Genomic DNA, 15,683 nt, shown 5'->3' with positions numbered 1-15,683 from the left:
GGGGCTCCTGTGCAGAGGGCCCTCCTCCTACCTCATCTCGCAGCAATGTTTTTCCAAACTCCAAGTGGTGTCTTTCCAAGATGGAGGAGCCATGGAGCTTGGCCAGTGGGTTCTGGGATCTGAATGGCAAAGAAAGAGAGAGACACACACAGAGAATCAACATGGAATGGTGGAGATGAAGATTAAAGACCTCACCCAGTCCTGCCACCTCCTAATTCTACAGGCAGAGAGGCTAAGCCCAGAATAAGAGGAACTTGTCAGACAGTGAGAGTAGGAGCTGGGACTAGACATCAGGTCTCCTGGCCCTTAAGCTTTAGCAGATTCTGTGGGTCTCTGGGGTCATGGACTCTTTAGAGAAGCTGTTGAATAGTGTGGATTCTCATCCCCAGAAAAAAGGCACAAACATACACAATGCCAAATGCAGATTTAAGATTCATGTATCTCCTATAGTCATCCATAAGCACTGGCACTGGCCCATTCTTTAATGGTCACTAAGCCCTAAATCCTCCATACCTGAGTGACGGAAGCCAATTCCAGCATGTCAGCAGGGCTGAATCATCTGGGATGGCTGAACAGCACTTCCCCCAAACCTGAATAGGATAATCGTCTGCTGCCAGACAGCTCAAGGCATCTTAAATCTGCATGTTATTGCCTCCTGTTGACCAAACACCTGAACAGCTGTAGGCTATTCCCCAAACTGACAATGCTTCTATAAATCTTACCCTTTGAAGTGTATGTCTCCACCTTGCCGTAGGACAAATTGTGTTAATAAATAGCATGGGGTCCTAAGACAAGAGGTAGTCTTTCAGCTCCTTTAGCTGAAGCACCTCTGACCCCCAATGCCTTTCAAAATTATCTTTCATCTTTGGACTCCTTCTTGAATCTACACGCAGCTGCTTTCTCCATATTGCTGAACCTTTTGTAATGCTGGGACAAGAACCCCAGCACCTGAGTCTTAGGGGAAGCCATTAAATCCCTCAAAGCAGTGTGTTTTTTCTCGTCTTTATTTCATAAATATTTATTCAGCATTTACTATGGGTCACACAGTGACCTCAGTACTTAGCTTCTCACAAGATAAGATGTAAACACAGTCTCTGGCCGTGGAGCAGCATGCAAGTATTGAGAAGACTCAGAGGAGCATGTTCTGGTGCTTGTTAATGACTTACAGGTTATGGGTGCTGGGCAGAGCCTCAGTTCCTCATCTGTAATATGGGTATAACATTCATTCCTGCTCTGCCCAGCCCACAAGTTGGTCATGAGGGTCTACCAAGATCATGGTTCAAGGACTATGTTTCAAGGTCTATCTGGAATATAAGCTCTGAGAAGACAGGGACTGTGTCTGTTTTGTTCAGCATGTACCTCCTTTGCCTAGCTTAGGGCCTACCACACTTGTATTAGGAGCATTATCAATACAAGGAGGATGAATTATTATCAGTTACTAACCTCTTGGCTTAAATTAGTTCAATAGGTCGGAAGGGAAGGAAGAGAGTGAGGGAGTTTAATGTATTAGTTTCCTGTTGCTGCTATAACAAATTATGACAAACTCAATGGCTTAAAACTAAAAATGTATTATCTACAGCTCTATAGTTCAGAGTCTAAAATGGGTCTGCAGACTGCCTTTCTTTCTGGAGACTCCAGGGGAGAACCTATTTCCTTGCTTTTTCTAGCTTCTAAAGGCCACCTATATTCCTTATCTCCCACTTTCAAAGCCTGCAGTGGTAGTATCTTCTCTCCTCTCTTACTTCTCTCTTACCTTTTATAAGGACCCTTCTGATTATATGGGACCCACTCAGATGATCCAGGATAATCCCTATATTTCAAGATCCTTCACTTCATCATAGCTTTGAAGTCCCTTTTGAATATAGGGCGACATATTCCCAGGCCCAGGCATTTGGGCATGGAAATAGTTGGGGATCATTTATTCTGTTTGTTGCAGGAGTTTACCCAGACCCAAAGGGCAGGAGAAAGTGGGGAGGTGTGGACAGCGGGGCTTACCCCCTGGCCAGTGAGTCTGTCTAGGAGCTGTTCAGACTTGGGGAATGAATCCTGGGGTAGGGGTTAGGGAGAGGGGCTGGGAAGGGCTGACTCACTTCATCTGGTAGAGGTTGTTGGTGCCTCTGTGGTCAATGTCGTGGCAGAAGGCAGCGGTGACCATGGCCAAGGCCTCTAGGTCTGTGAAGTATCGTTTCAGCTTTCCGGTCTGGAAGGGCAATCAGAGGTGCCACTCACTCCTGTCTTGTAAGATTGGAAGCAGGGCTGAAGGGCAAGTGGAGGGCCTCGAGCTTGGAAACATCAATCTGATCTTGGCTCTGCCCCTGTGGCCGCAGGGAGACCAGATGTTTGCCTGAGATGCAGGACTTTCCATGCTGGAACTGGAACTGTCCCAGGCAAACGGGGATGGCTGGTCACCCTCCCTACTCCTGAGAGACCTTTGCTGGTCCCATCTCTCTCTGGGCCTCAGTATCCCAATCTGCACACTAGAGGTGAAGGACATTGGGCTAGATTATTGATGAGAAACTTGCAGCCGCGAGGTTGTACGATTCGTAGGGTTTTTGAACATGGCCAGACTGGTAAAGCTAGCCATCCAAACCTGGTCTACCGGTTCAAGCACAGCCCAGAGGAATCTTCCCCTGAGTCTCCCTCAAATACTTAACTCCTTGTTGAGTGTCGGAGCAGAGGGTGGGGAAGAGCCTGGAGAGGTGATGCTGACTCTGTGACTCTAAAAAATAAGTCAAGTCTAAGCGGTGTCACCATCACTTTATTTGGAGACAGGGCCAGAATTCCTGCCTCCAGGCTCCAGTGCCTACTCTGGCCTGAGAAAGGAATGAGAACAAGGAAGCTGGGGCAGAGATTTGCATCATAATCTGTATGGGAAATCACTTAAATGAAATATAAAGCACTCTGAATCCTCTGAGCCAAAAATGAGGAACACCAACACACATTAGCCATCCAAGGACACTGTAGCATTGTCTGTAAGGGGGAAAGGTCAAAAAAGCTCATGTCCAACACTAGTGCTGAGTAAAAAAATATGGTATATTTAAACAATGCAGGATTCTCTGCAGCCATTCAATTATATCACAAATAAGCCTTGAAAATAGTATGCTGAGCAAAATAAACCTGATTCTACTCAAATTCATAAAGATAGAAAGTAGAATGGCGGTCACCAGGAGCTCAGGAGTGTGGGGAATGGGGAGTTGTGTGGGATGTGAAAACGTTCTAGAGATGGATAGTAGTGACGGTTGCACAACATTGTGAATGTACTTAATGCCACTAAATAGAGCGCCTAAAAATGATTAAAATTTTCCATTACATTTATTTTACCATAATAAACAATATATAAAGAGTGTGATTGGTATATTTATCTATTTTCAAATAAAAAGGAATCTTATAGAATAGTATTTAATATATATATATGCCTAAGTGATGGAACGACCAAACAACCAGTTGCTATGATGTGCACTGACCACCAGGGGGCAGATGCTCAACACAGGAGCTGCCCCTTGGTGGTCAGTGCACTCCCACAACCAACCTCCCATGGCCAGCCAACCTCCCGCAGTCCCTCCCCCTAGCAGGCCAACCTCCCACAGTCCCTCCCCCAAACTGGCAAGCCCCCCCCCCAATTGGCCCCAATTGCCGGACAGGCTGAGGGACCCCACCCATGTACGAATTTGTGCACTGGGCCTCTAGTTGATTATAAACAAAACTAGAGGCCTGGTACATGGATTCCTGCACCTGTGGGGTCCCTTGGCCTGGCCTGTGGGGACCAGGTGAAACCATTGTGAGAGGGCAGGCCAGGTCGAGGGACCCCACCGGGCTCCAGGGCATGTCCAGCCATCTTGCCCAGTCCTGATCGGCTGGACCCCAGCAGCAAGCTAACCTACCAGTCGAAGTGTCTGCCCCCTGGGGGTCAGTGCGCATCATAGCGACTGGTTGAATGGTCAGAGGGACAATTAGCATATTAGGCTTTTATATAGATGGATAAGGTATGTGTGTGTGCGCGTGCATGCATACAAATAAGTTTTGAAGCTTCCAGTAGAAAATTTGGATGGTGCTATGCCAGGATTATCTCCAAATAACTGGACTGGGGTTATAATCTTGGAATTTATTTATGCTGAGCATGTGCTCTTTTGCATAATCTTAAAAAGCAATAAATAGAGATGGACAACAACGCTGCTGCTACTGTGTGGAGCTGCACAAGGTCGGTTGTCGCCGTACCACCAGCAAGGAGAACATGGTCTGCCCCACGTTGAAGCCGTGCCGCCAGTTGTGGTAGGTGATCCTGCGGTAGCCCTTGCTCAGGGAGTACATGAACCGCACCAGCGCCTGCGAACACATGCACATCAGCGAGGCAGCAAGCCCCCCCCACCCCCACCCCACTGCCCTGGTACCCTGCCTGCTGCACCAGGAGGTGGGAACAAGTCATTGATGGATAATGCTGTGCGAGCCCTTTGCAACTGCTAAGCACTATGGGAATGGATGTTATGAAATCAGGTGGATAGAAGTCACTCCGTTTATTTCCACCAATTGGGTTTCATCGGTGATTCCCAAACTGTGCCCCAGATTGCTACTGGCCAGGGAGAAGCTAACATGAATTTTGCAGGGAAGGAAAACAAAAGGGGACTTTAAATCAGTGGCTTTCAAACTTATTAGAATCACCCAGAGATTGTTAAAACACAGGTTCTGATTCACTCGAGCTGGGAGAGAGAGATTGCATTTCTGATACATTCTCAGGCTGTGCTGATGTTGCTTGGGGTAATACTTTGAATCCAACAAATCTAGAAAATTCTGCACACAATACACTCCCACCCCCACCTTCTCTGTCCATCTCCACACGCCTTGTTTTACAATGGGAATTCTGCAGAGGGAAAGTCCTTCTTAAATGGATTTAACCCATGTTGCCCACTCTCATTTGACTACAGGACCTTTTTTTTTTTTTTTTTTTTGCATCCCATGAACTCATAGCCTTCAGAACTCAGTGCCTGAGAACCCACCTCAAGAAGCCAATGCATCCCAAACGCAGAGGAACTGTGTGTTTCATTTTGGATAAATGACTCATCTGTGCAACATGGCTAATACTTTAAATCCCAAAAGCCAAAGGTGTACTCTTTTAAAGTATAGATTAAGTTTAAATTTTCAGATTGAGTTTTAGAAGCAAGAAAAGGGGAAATCAAAGAGATTTGACCTTACCTCCTGCGGAATATGAAATTTATCTACCACTTTGAGCTCATAATACATCTGTATCCCACATTTCACCAGCTCCAGTTCCGTCAGGGGCAGGTCACTGAAGTGGAATTTATTAATTTCATATTTCTCTGCATCTGGCAGCTCTTCTTGCTGTGGAAGGAATGGAGTCAAGTGATTGGGACAAATCAAGTGTTCCTGTGTCTTTCCCTGTCTCCCCCCAGGCCTGTCCTGGTCCCAGGTCTGCTGGGAGGATCAGAGCAGAGTCACAAGGGTCACTCTTTGCAAACCTCCTCCCCCCTCCCCTCTCCCCCCACCTCACTCCCACCCTCGCATGCTCAGAGGACACCTTGTCCTTGTTATGTCAGGGCCAGTGCTCACCAGGATCTCAGCCAGCTCCTCTTCCTCGCATTCCCACGGCTCTTTCCCATACACCTCTCTGGTTTTCTGCCCAAAATAGCAAAGAGAAAAAAAATAGGTTACTACATCTAAGATCTAAATATGCCTCCACTTTTACATTTTCATTTTTCTCCTTCCTCTGAAGTCCTTGCAAGAGGACCACCAACTCAGAGAGGCTGCTGGTTTTGGGGAGTTGTTTTTTTGTTGTTGTTTTTTTAAAATATTTTTATTGATTTCAGAGAGGAAGGGAGATGGGGGCAGAGGGGGCGGAGAGAGAAACATCAATGATGAGAGAGAATCATTGATCGGCTGCCTCCTGCACGCCCCCTACTGAGGATCGATCTTGCAACCCAGGCATGTGCCCTTGACCGGAATCAAACCTGGGACCCTTCAGTCTGCAGGCCGATGCTCTATCCACTGAGGCAAACCGGCTAGGGCAAGGCTACTGTTTAACATTCATGGATGAGCAAATTCAGAGTCGTGGGATTTGGGGCTGGCATCCAAATTTGAACTCTGCTACTTACTAGCAGTGTTACTAAATGCCCCTGATCCTTCATTTCCTCATCTGTAAAATGGGGTCAAAGTACTAACTGGCCCGGCCAGCGTGGCTCGGTGGTTGAGTGTTGACCTATGAACCAGGAGGTCACCATTCAATACTGGTCAAGGGCGCATGCCTGGGTTGGGGGCTCAATCCTCAATGTGGGGCATGCAGGAGGCAGCTGATCAATGATTCTCTCTCATCACTGATGTTTCTATCTCCCTCTCCTTCTCCCTTCTTCTCTGAAATCAATAAAAAATATATTTAAAAAAATTTTTTAAATACTTGAAAGTAAATTGAAGTGACCCAGCTAGGGACGGCTATCCCCAGGCCTCAGTGCAGCCATTATGTACAACCCTCTGGCACTGGTCGATCCATCCATTAGTCCATTTCACTTGAGGGTCTGCGGCAAGCCCACCCCAGCCCACCCCCATCTCTCAGAGTTTTCAGTCCCCCCTCACTCTGGCCACATCTCTAGGGCAAAGTTTCTGATAGAGAGAAGGAGCAAGAAAAGGGCTTTACCCACCAGGATTTTCTGGATTTCTTCATTGTCACACTTCACATGATATTTTACCATATCCTGGAAAACATCCTTCCTATATTCAAGTTTGTTCATTGACTCATAGGTATCAGGATTTAAGACAGACCATCCCAGGAATTGAGCCAAAGACTGGAGAAAGAAAGAAAAATAAATAAAAGGAAAGATCAGAGGCGGAACACCCAGGTTTGACCCTGCCTCTGTAACTTTGGGCAAGACTCTCGAAGCCTCTACTTTCTCAGCTATAAAATGGGTTTAATAAACCCTCCACAAAGAGATGTTGTGAGGATAAAATAATGCATGGAAATACACTTTCAATAAAGCACTAACATACATACAGCTTCATTCTTGTAGATAATAATGCCACAAAAGGGAATGTGTTGTGTGAACCTGGGGACAGAGGTGTGGGGTAGATGGGAACTCTGTACTTTTTGCTTAATTTTGCTATGAACCTGATGCTGCTCTAAAAGGTAAAGTTTATTGATTTTCTTAAAAAGGGAATGTGGATTTCTCTAATAACACGTGGCAGTGCAGAAGGGAGAGCGAAGAAAGCAGACCTGGAAGTTAAGTCAGGGTCACATGGACAGGTGAGCTCCCGCCCTCCACAGATAGGGCAGCAGCACAGTGGGGCGGTGGCTGACTCTGAAGCTCTGAATCTCAACGGCAGAAGACCTCCTTGCAAACCATACCTCCATGAGGGTCTCATCCATTTCATCGAAGGGCTTCCCATCTTTGCGATTGTAAAACGTGGCCACCCCAACAATTTCTTCCTTCTTGTTCACAATAGGCATAGAAAGGACATTTTTAATCATCCACCCAGACTCGTCCAGAGGCTCTTTCTACAAGACAAGAACCAGAGGCGGTTTCCTTGAGTGCCAGACTGCAGAGGCAGCTGCGATGGACTGCATGCCGAGTCGTGACCCGGACTGGCTAAGGGGCTGCGAGAGCATAGACCTTGCTGGGTTTTGCATAGTTTCAGTCACCAAACAAACGCTAAGAGCAGATAGCCCATCTGTTGGCGCTCCTTTAGCCAGATGGTCATATTGTTTTCATTCCTAAGATGTCAGGGCCATTGTATGCCAGGCAGGCTGCTGTGTGCTGGAGATACACTGATGTGCACAAATAGTTCAGGGAGCGGTGTTCCTGATATGGGTGCCAGCCACAGGGACTGGCTTAGAAGGGGCCACGTTGGGGATTCTTGTAACTTTGAATTAATCAGGTAGATAGAGACCTGTACCTTTGCCTCGCTAGCAGACTTCCTGTGTTGCTTTGGCATGCCATTTTATCTCCCTGGGCCTCTAGATTCTCATCTACAGACGGGGGCAGTAGTAACAGTATGTGCTTCGTGGCACCAATAAGAAAATAGAGGTGACTTTTCTTGGTCATTCATTAGGTGCCCGTGGTGAGCCACTTCCCATCTGTCTGAGCCTCCCTTCCATCATTTATAAAATGGAGATCACTGGGCTATATAATTTCTAGACTCTCTGCCCACTGATTCATCAAATGTTTATCAAACACCTTACAATGTGCAAGGAACTGAGTGAGAAGCTGGGGAAACCAAGGCAAATAAGGCACAGATGTTGTTCCAAGGTAGCTCATAACCTGGAAGTTAAATGAGCATGTGGGGAGTTCTTTATGGTACTGAGGAAGCCAGAGGAGAGAAGGAAGTCAAGGAAGGCTTCCTGGAGTTGCAGAGTCTTTCAGTTTAAATGTTCCCAAGATTCTTAAGGTGGAGAGATAATTGTTATTATTTAAATAACACTGGTACTTAGCACCTGTGGGAGAGTGTTCCCAGAGAGATACAGACCATCCCCCAATGCACAGGGCTACCGTCACAAAACGAGTTCAAGACCTGCTTCCTCCCAACTTTTTACTTAGACTTCAGGGAATCTGTCCCACTGAAGGCCAGGATAAGGAAACAGATTTTATTGAGTGGGAAAACAGTAAAGATTTTGAAGCAGGGAAGTTACTTGATGTAACCTATGTTTTAAAATAAAATATGCATCCTACAGAGAATGAGTGGAAGATGAAAGACTAGAATCTAGAAACAAGATCAGATTTGATTTATTAATGTGGGTAAACTATAATTCATCAGATGACTTGGGTACAGACCAAGTCCTGTCATGGTTATAATCAGGGTAACAACTCTCAGTAACAGTTTGGGCTTGTTGCACTGATATGGACAAAATCACAACACAAGACGGTATATTTTAACTTTGGAGGTATGTTCCCTCTGAGCTCTTTCATAATGTTCTTTAAGGAGTACAAAATCCTATACAATAAAGAGGTAATATGCAACTTAACCCTCACGCCCTCACAAGATGGCTGCCTACAACCAGGCTGGCAGGGGGGTTAGTGAGGGATGACCAAACGACTGAACAGCAGGCTGTGTGGGGCAACCAGGCTGGCGGGGGAGCCGTGAGGAGCGACCAGGCCAGCAGGGAGGGGCCAGTTGGGAGTGACCTGGCCGGCAGCAGGGGGCAGTTAGGGGTGACCAGGCTGGTGGTGGGGGGCAGTTAGGGGCAATCAGGCCGGCATGCAGAGGCAGTGAGGGGCAATCAGACTTTCAGGGGGGAGCAGTTAGGGGCAACCAGGCAGGCAGGCAGGTGAGCGATTAGGAGCCAGTGGTCCAGGATTGTGAGAGGGATGTCTGACTGCCAGTTTAGGCCCGATCCCTGGGATTGGGCCTAAAGCAGCAGTTGGACATCCCCCGAGGGGTCCCAGATTGGAGAGGGTGCAGGCTGGGCTGAGGGGAACCCCGTGCATGAATTTCATGCACCAGGCCTCTAGTAATTCAATAATTGTCTTAGCAGTGGTTTTATGCTTTCCTTCTTAATTATTTCCTAATTGCTAAAGATTTGTTTTTGTTAAATTTAGCATAGGAAACTCAAACGTTGACAGGATGCCTAGAGCTGAAGAGGTCAAGAAGGATAAGACCTAAACTTTGACCTAAAGAAGACAATATTTTGCTGAAAGGAATTAGTCTAAAAGACGAGGAAGGATCATAAAACATGAAGGAGGTACATTAACAGAGAGAAGATTTCCTTGGCATGGCCTTCAGGCTCTGCATGATCTGGCCTCTGTCTGCATCTTCCCCTGCTCCTCCCCACATCAGTCTCTCTCTCAGATTCCCTGGCCTATTTACTTTCTTCCAATAAGCCTTCTCTTTCTTGAAATCTTTCCTTTCTTTGCTGCCAAACATAATGTCTCAGGGACACATTCCTTGATTCTTCTCAGATTAAGTAAGCCCGACCCCTGTCTCGAGACATTTCCTCCTCTATCCCTTGGCCCTTGTCCTGACCAGCTTCGCCCTGCATGTGATCTGAGCTGCCTGGAGATAAAGACCATGCCTGTCTGGGCCACCGTTTTGACCAGGGTAGTATTGTGCCTATATGCCTGACACAATTTGTGAAATAAACGTTTGTGAAAAGGACAAACAAAATCAACTGGAATACTAAACTATTTCATGAAAATCCCAAGGAGGAAGAAATAATATTCAGCTAGGGAAAACAGAATAAAACTTCATTGAAATTTCATAGCAGTTGAGATCGTCATTGAAGGGCAGAAGGGATTTGGGCAGAAGAACAGCATAAGCAAAGGTCCCAAGGCCAGAAAGCCAAGGGTATGAATGTTAAACTGAATGGGACTTTGGAATTCACCAAATTAACTCCCTCCCCACTTCCTTGGGCACATGACCTTTTCCCCCCACCTTGTTTTCACTTTGTTGAGAATGCTTTCCAATAAAGTAGATGGAGTATAATGTGTTCTAATATTCTTTCAGGGGAAAATATCATGTGACTAATAGAGAAAATAAAAATTACTTACCTGGAATTCAAAAAAGTCCTCTGCAGGTGCGTTCATGATGTTGCAAATCTAAAAGCCGTGAAAAGGAATAATGGAGCTGTTATTAGACTTGACAAAGTACCCGGTGAAGCAATGCATGCTCTTTCAGAAACACTGTGTCCTTGCCCAAGGCCTTCACATTCTTTTCATCAGGTAGACATGCTCTAGATGGTTTTGAATTATTAACTGAGGCTACTGGACAGAAAAGCTCCCTTGTAAGCACTACTTCTTAGCATTTTCTTTGCTCCAGAGTCATTTCCAAACTGTGAAAAAGTAAAGGCTACAAATTGCCATTATTAAGTGCTGTACAGTATCCTGTTTTGTTTTCCCTCTTTTATTGCATATTTGGGTGTGTTCTGTTTTTTCTTTTTATTAGTATAAATAATGCTGCTCTAAAGATCTTTGAAACAATGACATTTGGGTTCTGTTCGTTTTGTCAGGAAAGAGTTTTTCCTTCCTTGGGGTACCAACGCCAAAGTAGAACAAGGAATAAAGAGTGCTGTAGCGCTGTTGTTGCCAGATTCTTCTCCTGAACATGGGACCCCCTTACTCTACCATGCAGATGGCACTTCTCTGATCCTGCTAGGGCCCTGCCTGTGGGACCACTGTGTAGTTGTGTAGTGTGTATAATGCACCAAGGCATGTGGCTAAGGGGATATCTGGGAGTTGAAATTCTGTCTGGTTTTGACTTGCGAAAGCATTTCCCTAGCCTTTCTCTTTTCATCCATTGAGTTGGGACAGCTTTTTCTAGTTCTCAAAAAGGCACCATATGGACTTGCAGTGACCCTGCTGGTCCCAATTGGCCTGACCACAGAGTGGTCTCATAGGGTGAGCTGTCCTTGCTCCTTTGAGAACTGCCCGCCCACTGCACCATCCCTCTGGCCTCTCCTTGGACCAGTGCCATCGGTTGCCATCATTCTCTCCTGATCTCTGACCTCTCCCAGGGCTCTTTCCCCTCAGCCCATGAGCATGCTTGAGTCTCTCCCATCTTTGACAATGAAATCCTCCCTTGATCCCATGTTGTTACCATTGCTACCATCCAGGTTTTTTCCTCTTCCTTTAGCATTCTCTACCTCCTCATTACCCATCCACACCTCAGCAGACCACACACTGGTTTCTGTCCTTGCCACCAAATCTGCTCTCAATGAGCACAACAATGGCCTCCTCATTGCCAAACCCAATGGGCTTCAGTTCTTAGCTCACAGATCACTTGTGTTGCATTTGGTTGTCTCTTCTTGTTAAAACTTTTTACTCCTTTGGTTTCCATTTTATTTCCTACATTCTCCTAAGTCTTTAGACACCTCCATCTAGTTCTGTGTTGTGCCTGGGGGATAATATAGGGGTAACCAGGCTCAAATATGGGGGTGATGTGCAGCTAACATATAGACCCTTCTCTCTGGAGCCGGGGATGCTGTTATTCCACCCTTGACCCTGAGCGGGTAGGGCATGGTGGGAGACACAGCATTTGAGCTCTGCTATCCATGGGAGGGCTGGAAATGTAGCAGAAATGAGGGGTTGGGAGTGGCAGCTAAGTCTATGGTAGGAAAGGTTGGGGTTTGGTCCATGGTGAGCCTGGAAGACCAGCCAGTCATGACTTTGCCCTGGACATATGCATAAGTATCTTTATTTAGTTAGTGAGACTATTTCCGTGTATTTCATATTTTCTCAAATGTCAATATTCTGTTCATCTCCTTGGACCAACGCTCAAGTGAATTGAGAAATGAGAGAATCGGGCTTTTAGACATCCCCACTTCTCATATTTCCCCCCACTCTTGAACTGAAATCCTTTCACTCTTCCACCTGATTTAAAATTCTCTGCTTCAAAGTTGTATTACTTACCAAGCCATTTTGGGCAACATAAGTGGGGAGACCACTTGCTAAAGCCCAGTGGTCAGAAGGTGGATTCCTGTAAAGGCCAAAGACAGATGGTAACTTTTGCTGTAAGGACAGTTGGACTAAAAACTTGAATCTGGGTCTTTGCCCTCCCTCCATGCTCTGGCTGCTCCCACCCAGCACCTGCTTACATTACTATACCTGAAGGAGTCTCAAATCTTGATTAAGCATCTTAATGTATAAATTCAAACACTGAGGCGAGGGTGATAACTAAATTTTGATTGCACACTGAGTTTGACTATCCAACAAAAGAGACAACATTCATTCAACAGATTATTATTGGCTGCTGAGCAAAAACAGATACCAACATTTCCCTCCATTAATACTTATGTAGAGAGAGTTAACTTAATACCATAGAGAGTGGGAAAACACATACCAAGGATGCTTTATATGCTGATTTATCAATAATATTACAATTTTTTGGCATTATTATCTTTTACTTGTCTATTGTGAGAAAAAATATACAAGTGGAAAAATGCATCAAAATCTTCACCAGTCCTTTGAAAGTGAACATCCATGAAGTTACACCCACGTCAAGAACAATCTTGTTTTCTCCTGATCTGCCCCTCCAATGGTAGCTTTCTCCCTAACCTCCCCCCCAAATGACCATTGTTCTGATCTTAAAAGTGATATTATTGCTTTTTTGTAGTTTTACCATCTAAGAATGCTTTCCAGTACTCTCTAGTTTAATTTTGCCTATTTTTCAACTTCATTTGGATGGAATTATACACTATATATTATTTCATTTGGCTTCTTTTTCATGTTGCTGTAATTCATTCTTTTTATTCACTTCGATTTTTCCCTTATATGATTGTAGCACAATTTACCCATTCAACTGTTGGTGGACATTCCCCCTCAGTTTGGGTCTCATATAAGCAGTGATGCTATGACCAATCCGATATATATGTGCTCTCAATTCTGCATGGAACATGCTTAGGAGTAGAAATGTGGGGTCATAAGATGTGCATATTTTCAACTTTACTAGGTAAGGCCAAACTGTTTTCTAAAGAGGTTGTACTGATGTACACTCCAATCAGTGGCATATTAGAGGTTCCTTTGCTCCACATCTGTTAATACTTTCAGTGCTTTCAGACATTTTAAAAAATTATTTTTGGAAGATTAAGGACGTTCTCTTATATGAGGATAATTATGTCACGTGGCAAGTTATATTGATTGATGTTTTAAAATGTTAAACCAACCTTGCCTTCCTGGAATAAATCCAATTGAGTCATGATGTATAATCCTTTTTAGTTATTATTTGCTAAAATCTTATATAGGATATTTTCATCTATGCTCACAAGTGAACTTTATCTGAATTTTCCTTTTTTATATAGCCATAATAGCCACCTTTTTTTCTGTTCTCTTGGATAATTTGTACTAGAATTGTTGTATTTCTTCATTAAGTATTTAGTAGAACTCTCCCTTGAAGACATCTGGGCCTGTAGTATTTTTGTGGGAAGGTTTTGATTTATTGTATTGCTGTAAGACTATTATGGTTTTTTACTTCTTCTTGATTTGTATTTAGTAGGTTTTATTTTTCTAAGAATTTGCCTATTTCATCCAGATTTAAAATATTTTTTGGCATCATATCCCCTTATTATTCTAGTAATGTCTGTCTCATTGTAGTTATCCCCATTTCATTCCTGATACAGCTCATTTGACTATTTTTCTTGTTTGGTCTTGCCAGAAAATTGTCAATTTTATTAATCTGTTTAAGAAACAAACTTTTGGCATTTGTTCAGCATTTACCTTTTTCTATTTCATTAATTTCTGGGCTTATCTTTTTTTAAATTTATTTTTCTGCTTGTTTTTTGTTAATTTCTTGAGCTGATGTAATGAACAGCTTCTATTTGCCCCTCTAGATCTACTTGCCAACTAGCTCCTCCAAGTCACAACAGGCCAATCTGTATGAACTACATCAACAGGGGCCCTGACCTTCTAGCTTCTGGCTGAGTTTGACCCAATGGGGAGTCCTGGTCAAAGAGTGGAGGAAGCTAGAATAGTGAGGTTGGATTACTTATTTCCCTGGGTCCCCCTGGCAAGGTTGCTTTGGTTCACTGTTCCTTGACTGAAGGGCAATGCTCCTCTCAAGGCAGCCTGCTCTATATGACTCTTTCTCCTCCCAGGTTCTAGAAACATCCCTCTGGGCCCAGCAGTGGTTACAACATCACCACTAGCACATTCTCCTGGGGCTTCTTTCACTCCACCCACACCTCTGTAATTTGTCTCTTTGTCTTTACAAATCCCTCCTTGGATTATCCTAATTTGAATATGACACCTATTATCTGTTGAGACTATGAATGACACAGGTGGATACATAGTTCATTATTTCTGAGCTTTTACTCTTTCCTAATATGTATATTTTAAGGCTGTAAATTTCTATTTAAGCATAATTTTACTTCTTCAAATAGGTTTTGATATGAACTATCTTCATTGTTTTGTAGTTCAGAATATATCCTAACTTCCATTGAGATATTCTTTTTCCCATGGTTATTTGGGAGTGCATTCCTTTTTTTTTCAGAAGAGTATTTTCTAGTTGCATATGAGGATTTTTAAAATTAGCTTTTTGTTATTGTTTGTTAATTCTGTTATTAAATACTAGTGGCCCGGTGCACGAAATTTGTGCACGGGGCGGGGGGTGTCCCTCAGCCAGGCCTGCACCCTCTCCAATCTGGGGCCCCTCGAAGGATGTCGTACTGACAGTTTACAGGGATCGGGCCTAAACCGGCAGTCAGACATCCCTCTCACAATCCAGGACTGCTGGCTCCTAACCGTTCACCTGCCTGCCTGCCTGCCTGCCTGATTGCCCCTAACCACTCTGCCTGCTGGCCTGCTCTCCCCCAACCGCCCCCCCCCCCCCGCCAACCTGATCACCCCCAACTGCCTCCCGTGCCAGTGTGCTCGCCCCCAACTGCCTCCCCTGCTGGCCTGCTCACCCCCAACTGCCCCCCCTTTGGCCTGCTTACCCCCAACGGCCCCGCCCCCCACCAGCCTGATCACCCACAACTGCCATCCCATCCTGGCCTGATCACCCACAACTGCCCTCCCCTCTTGGCCTCTAACCGCCTCTACCTTGGCCCCGCCACCATGGCTTTGTCCAGAAGAACGTCCGGAAGGTCTCTTGGAAGGTCTCCCAGTCTAATTAGCATATTACCCTTTTATTAGTATAGATTCTATATTCTACATTTGCTTTTTCAGTCTGTTCCTCTTATCAATTAGCAATATGAATTTGTCTATATCTTCTTATATTTCTGTCAGCTTTTGCTTTTTTTTGAGGCCATCTGATATAGT

At 44.8% G+C, this 15,683-nt stretch overlaps 1 protein-coding gene across 1 annotated transcript in view; it reads right to left on the bottom strand.

Annotated features, from left to right (window-relative positions):
- Positions 1-15,683, bottom strand: part of PDE6A (phosphodiesterase 6A) — a 45,713-nt gene that overhangs the window by 19,341 nt on the left and 10,689 nt on the right. Inside the window, exons 6-14 of the mRNA XM_080672136.1 lie at positions 12,339-12,405; positions 10,482-10,529; positions 7,346-7,495; positions 6,645-6,788; positions 5,563-5,628; positions 5,188-5,334; positions 4,216-4,323; positions 2,091-2,200; positions 32-119 (exon numbers count right to left, since the gene is read on the bottom strand). Coding sequence (XP_080528262.1) covers positions 32-119; positions 2,091-2,200; positions 4,216-4,323; positions 5,188-5,334; positions 5,563-5,628; positions 6,645-6,788; positions 7,346-7,495; positions 10,482-10,529; positions 12,339-12,405 — 928 coding nt within the window. The remainder of the gene's footprint in view (positions 1-31; positions 120-2,090; positions 2,201-4,215; positions 4,324-5,187; positions 5,335-5,562; positions 5,629-6,644; positions 6,789-7,345; positions 7,496-10,481; positions 10,530-12,338; positions 12,406-15,683) is intronic.

The sequence above is a fragment of the Plecotus auritus genome (assembly GCF_963455305.1).
Source record: "Plecotus auritus genome assembly, chromosome: 6".
Classification (NCBI taxonomy): domain Eukaryota; kingdom Metazoa; phylum Chordata; class Mammalia; order Chiroptera; family Vespertilionidae; genus Plecotus; species Plecotus auritus.
This window is presented reverse-complemented; position numbering and strand designations above follow the sequence as displayed.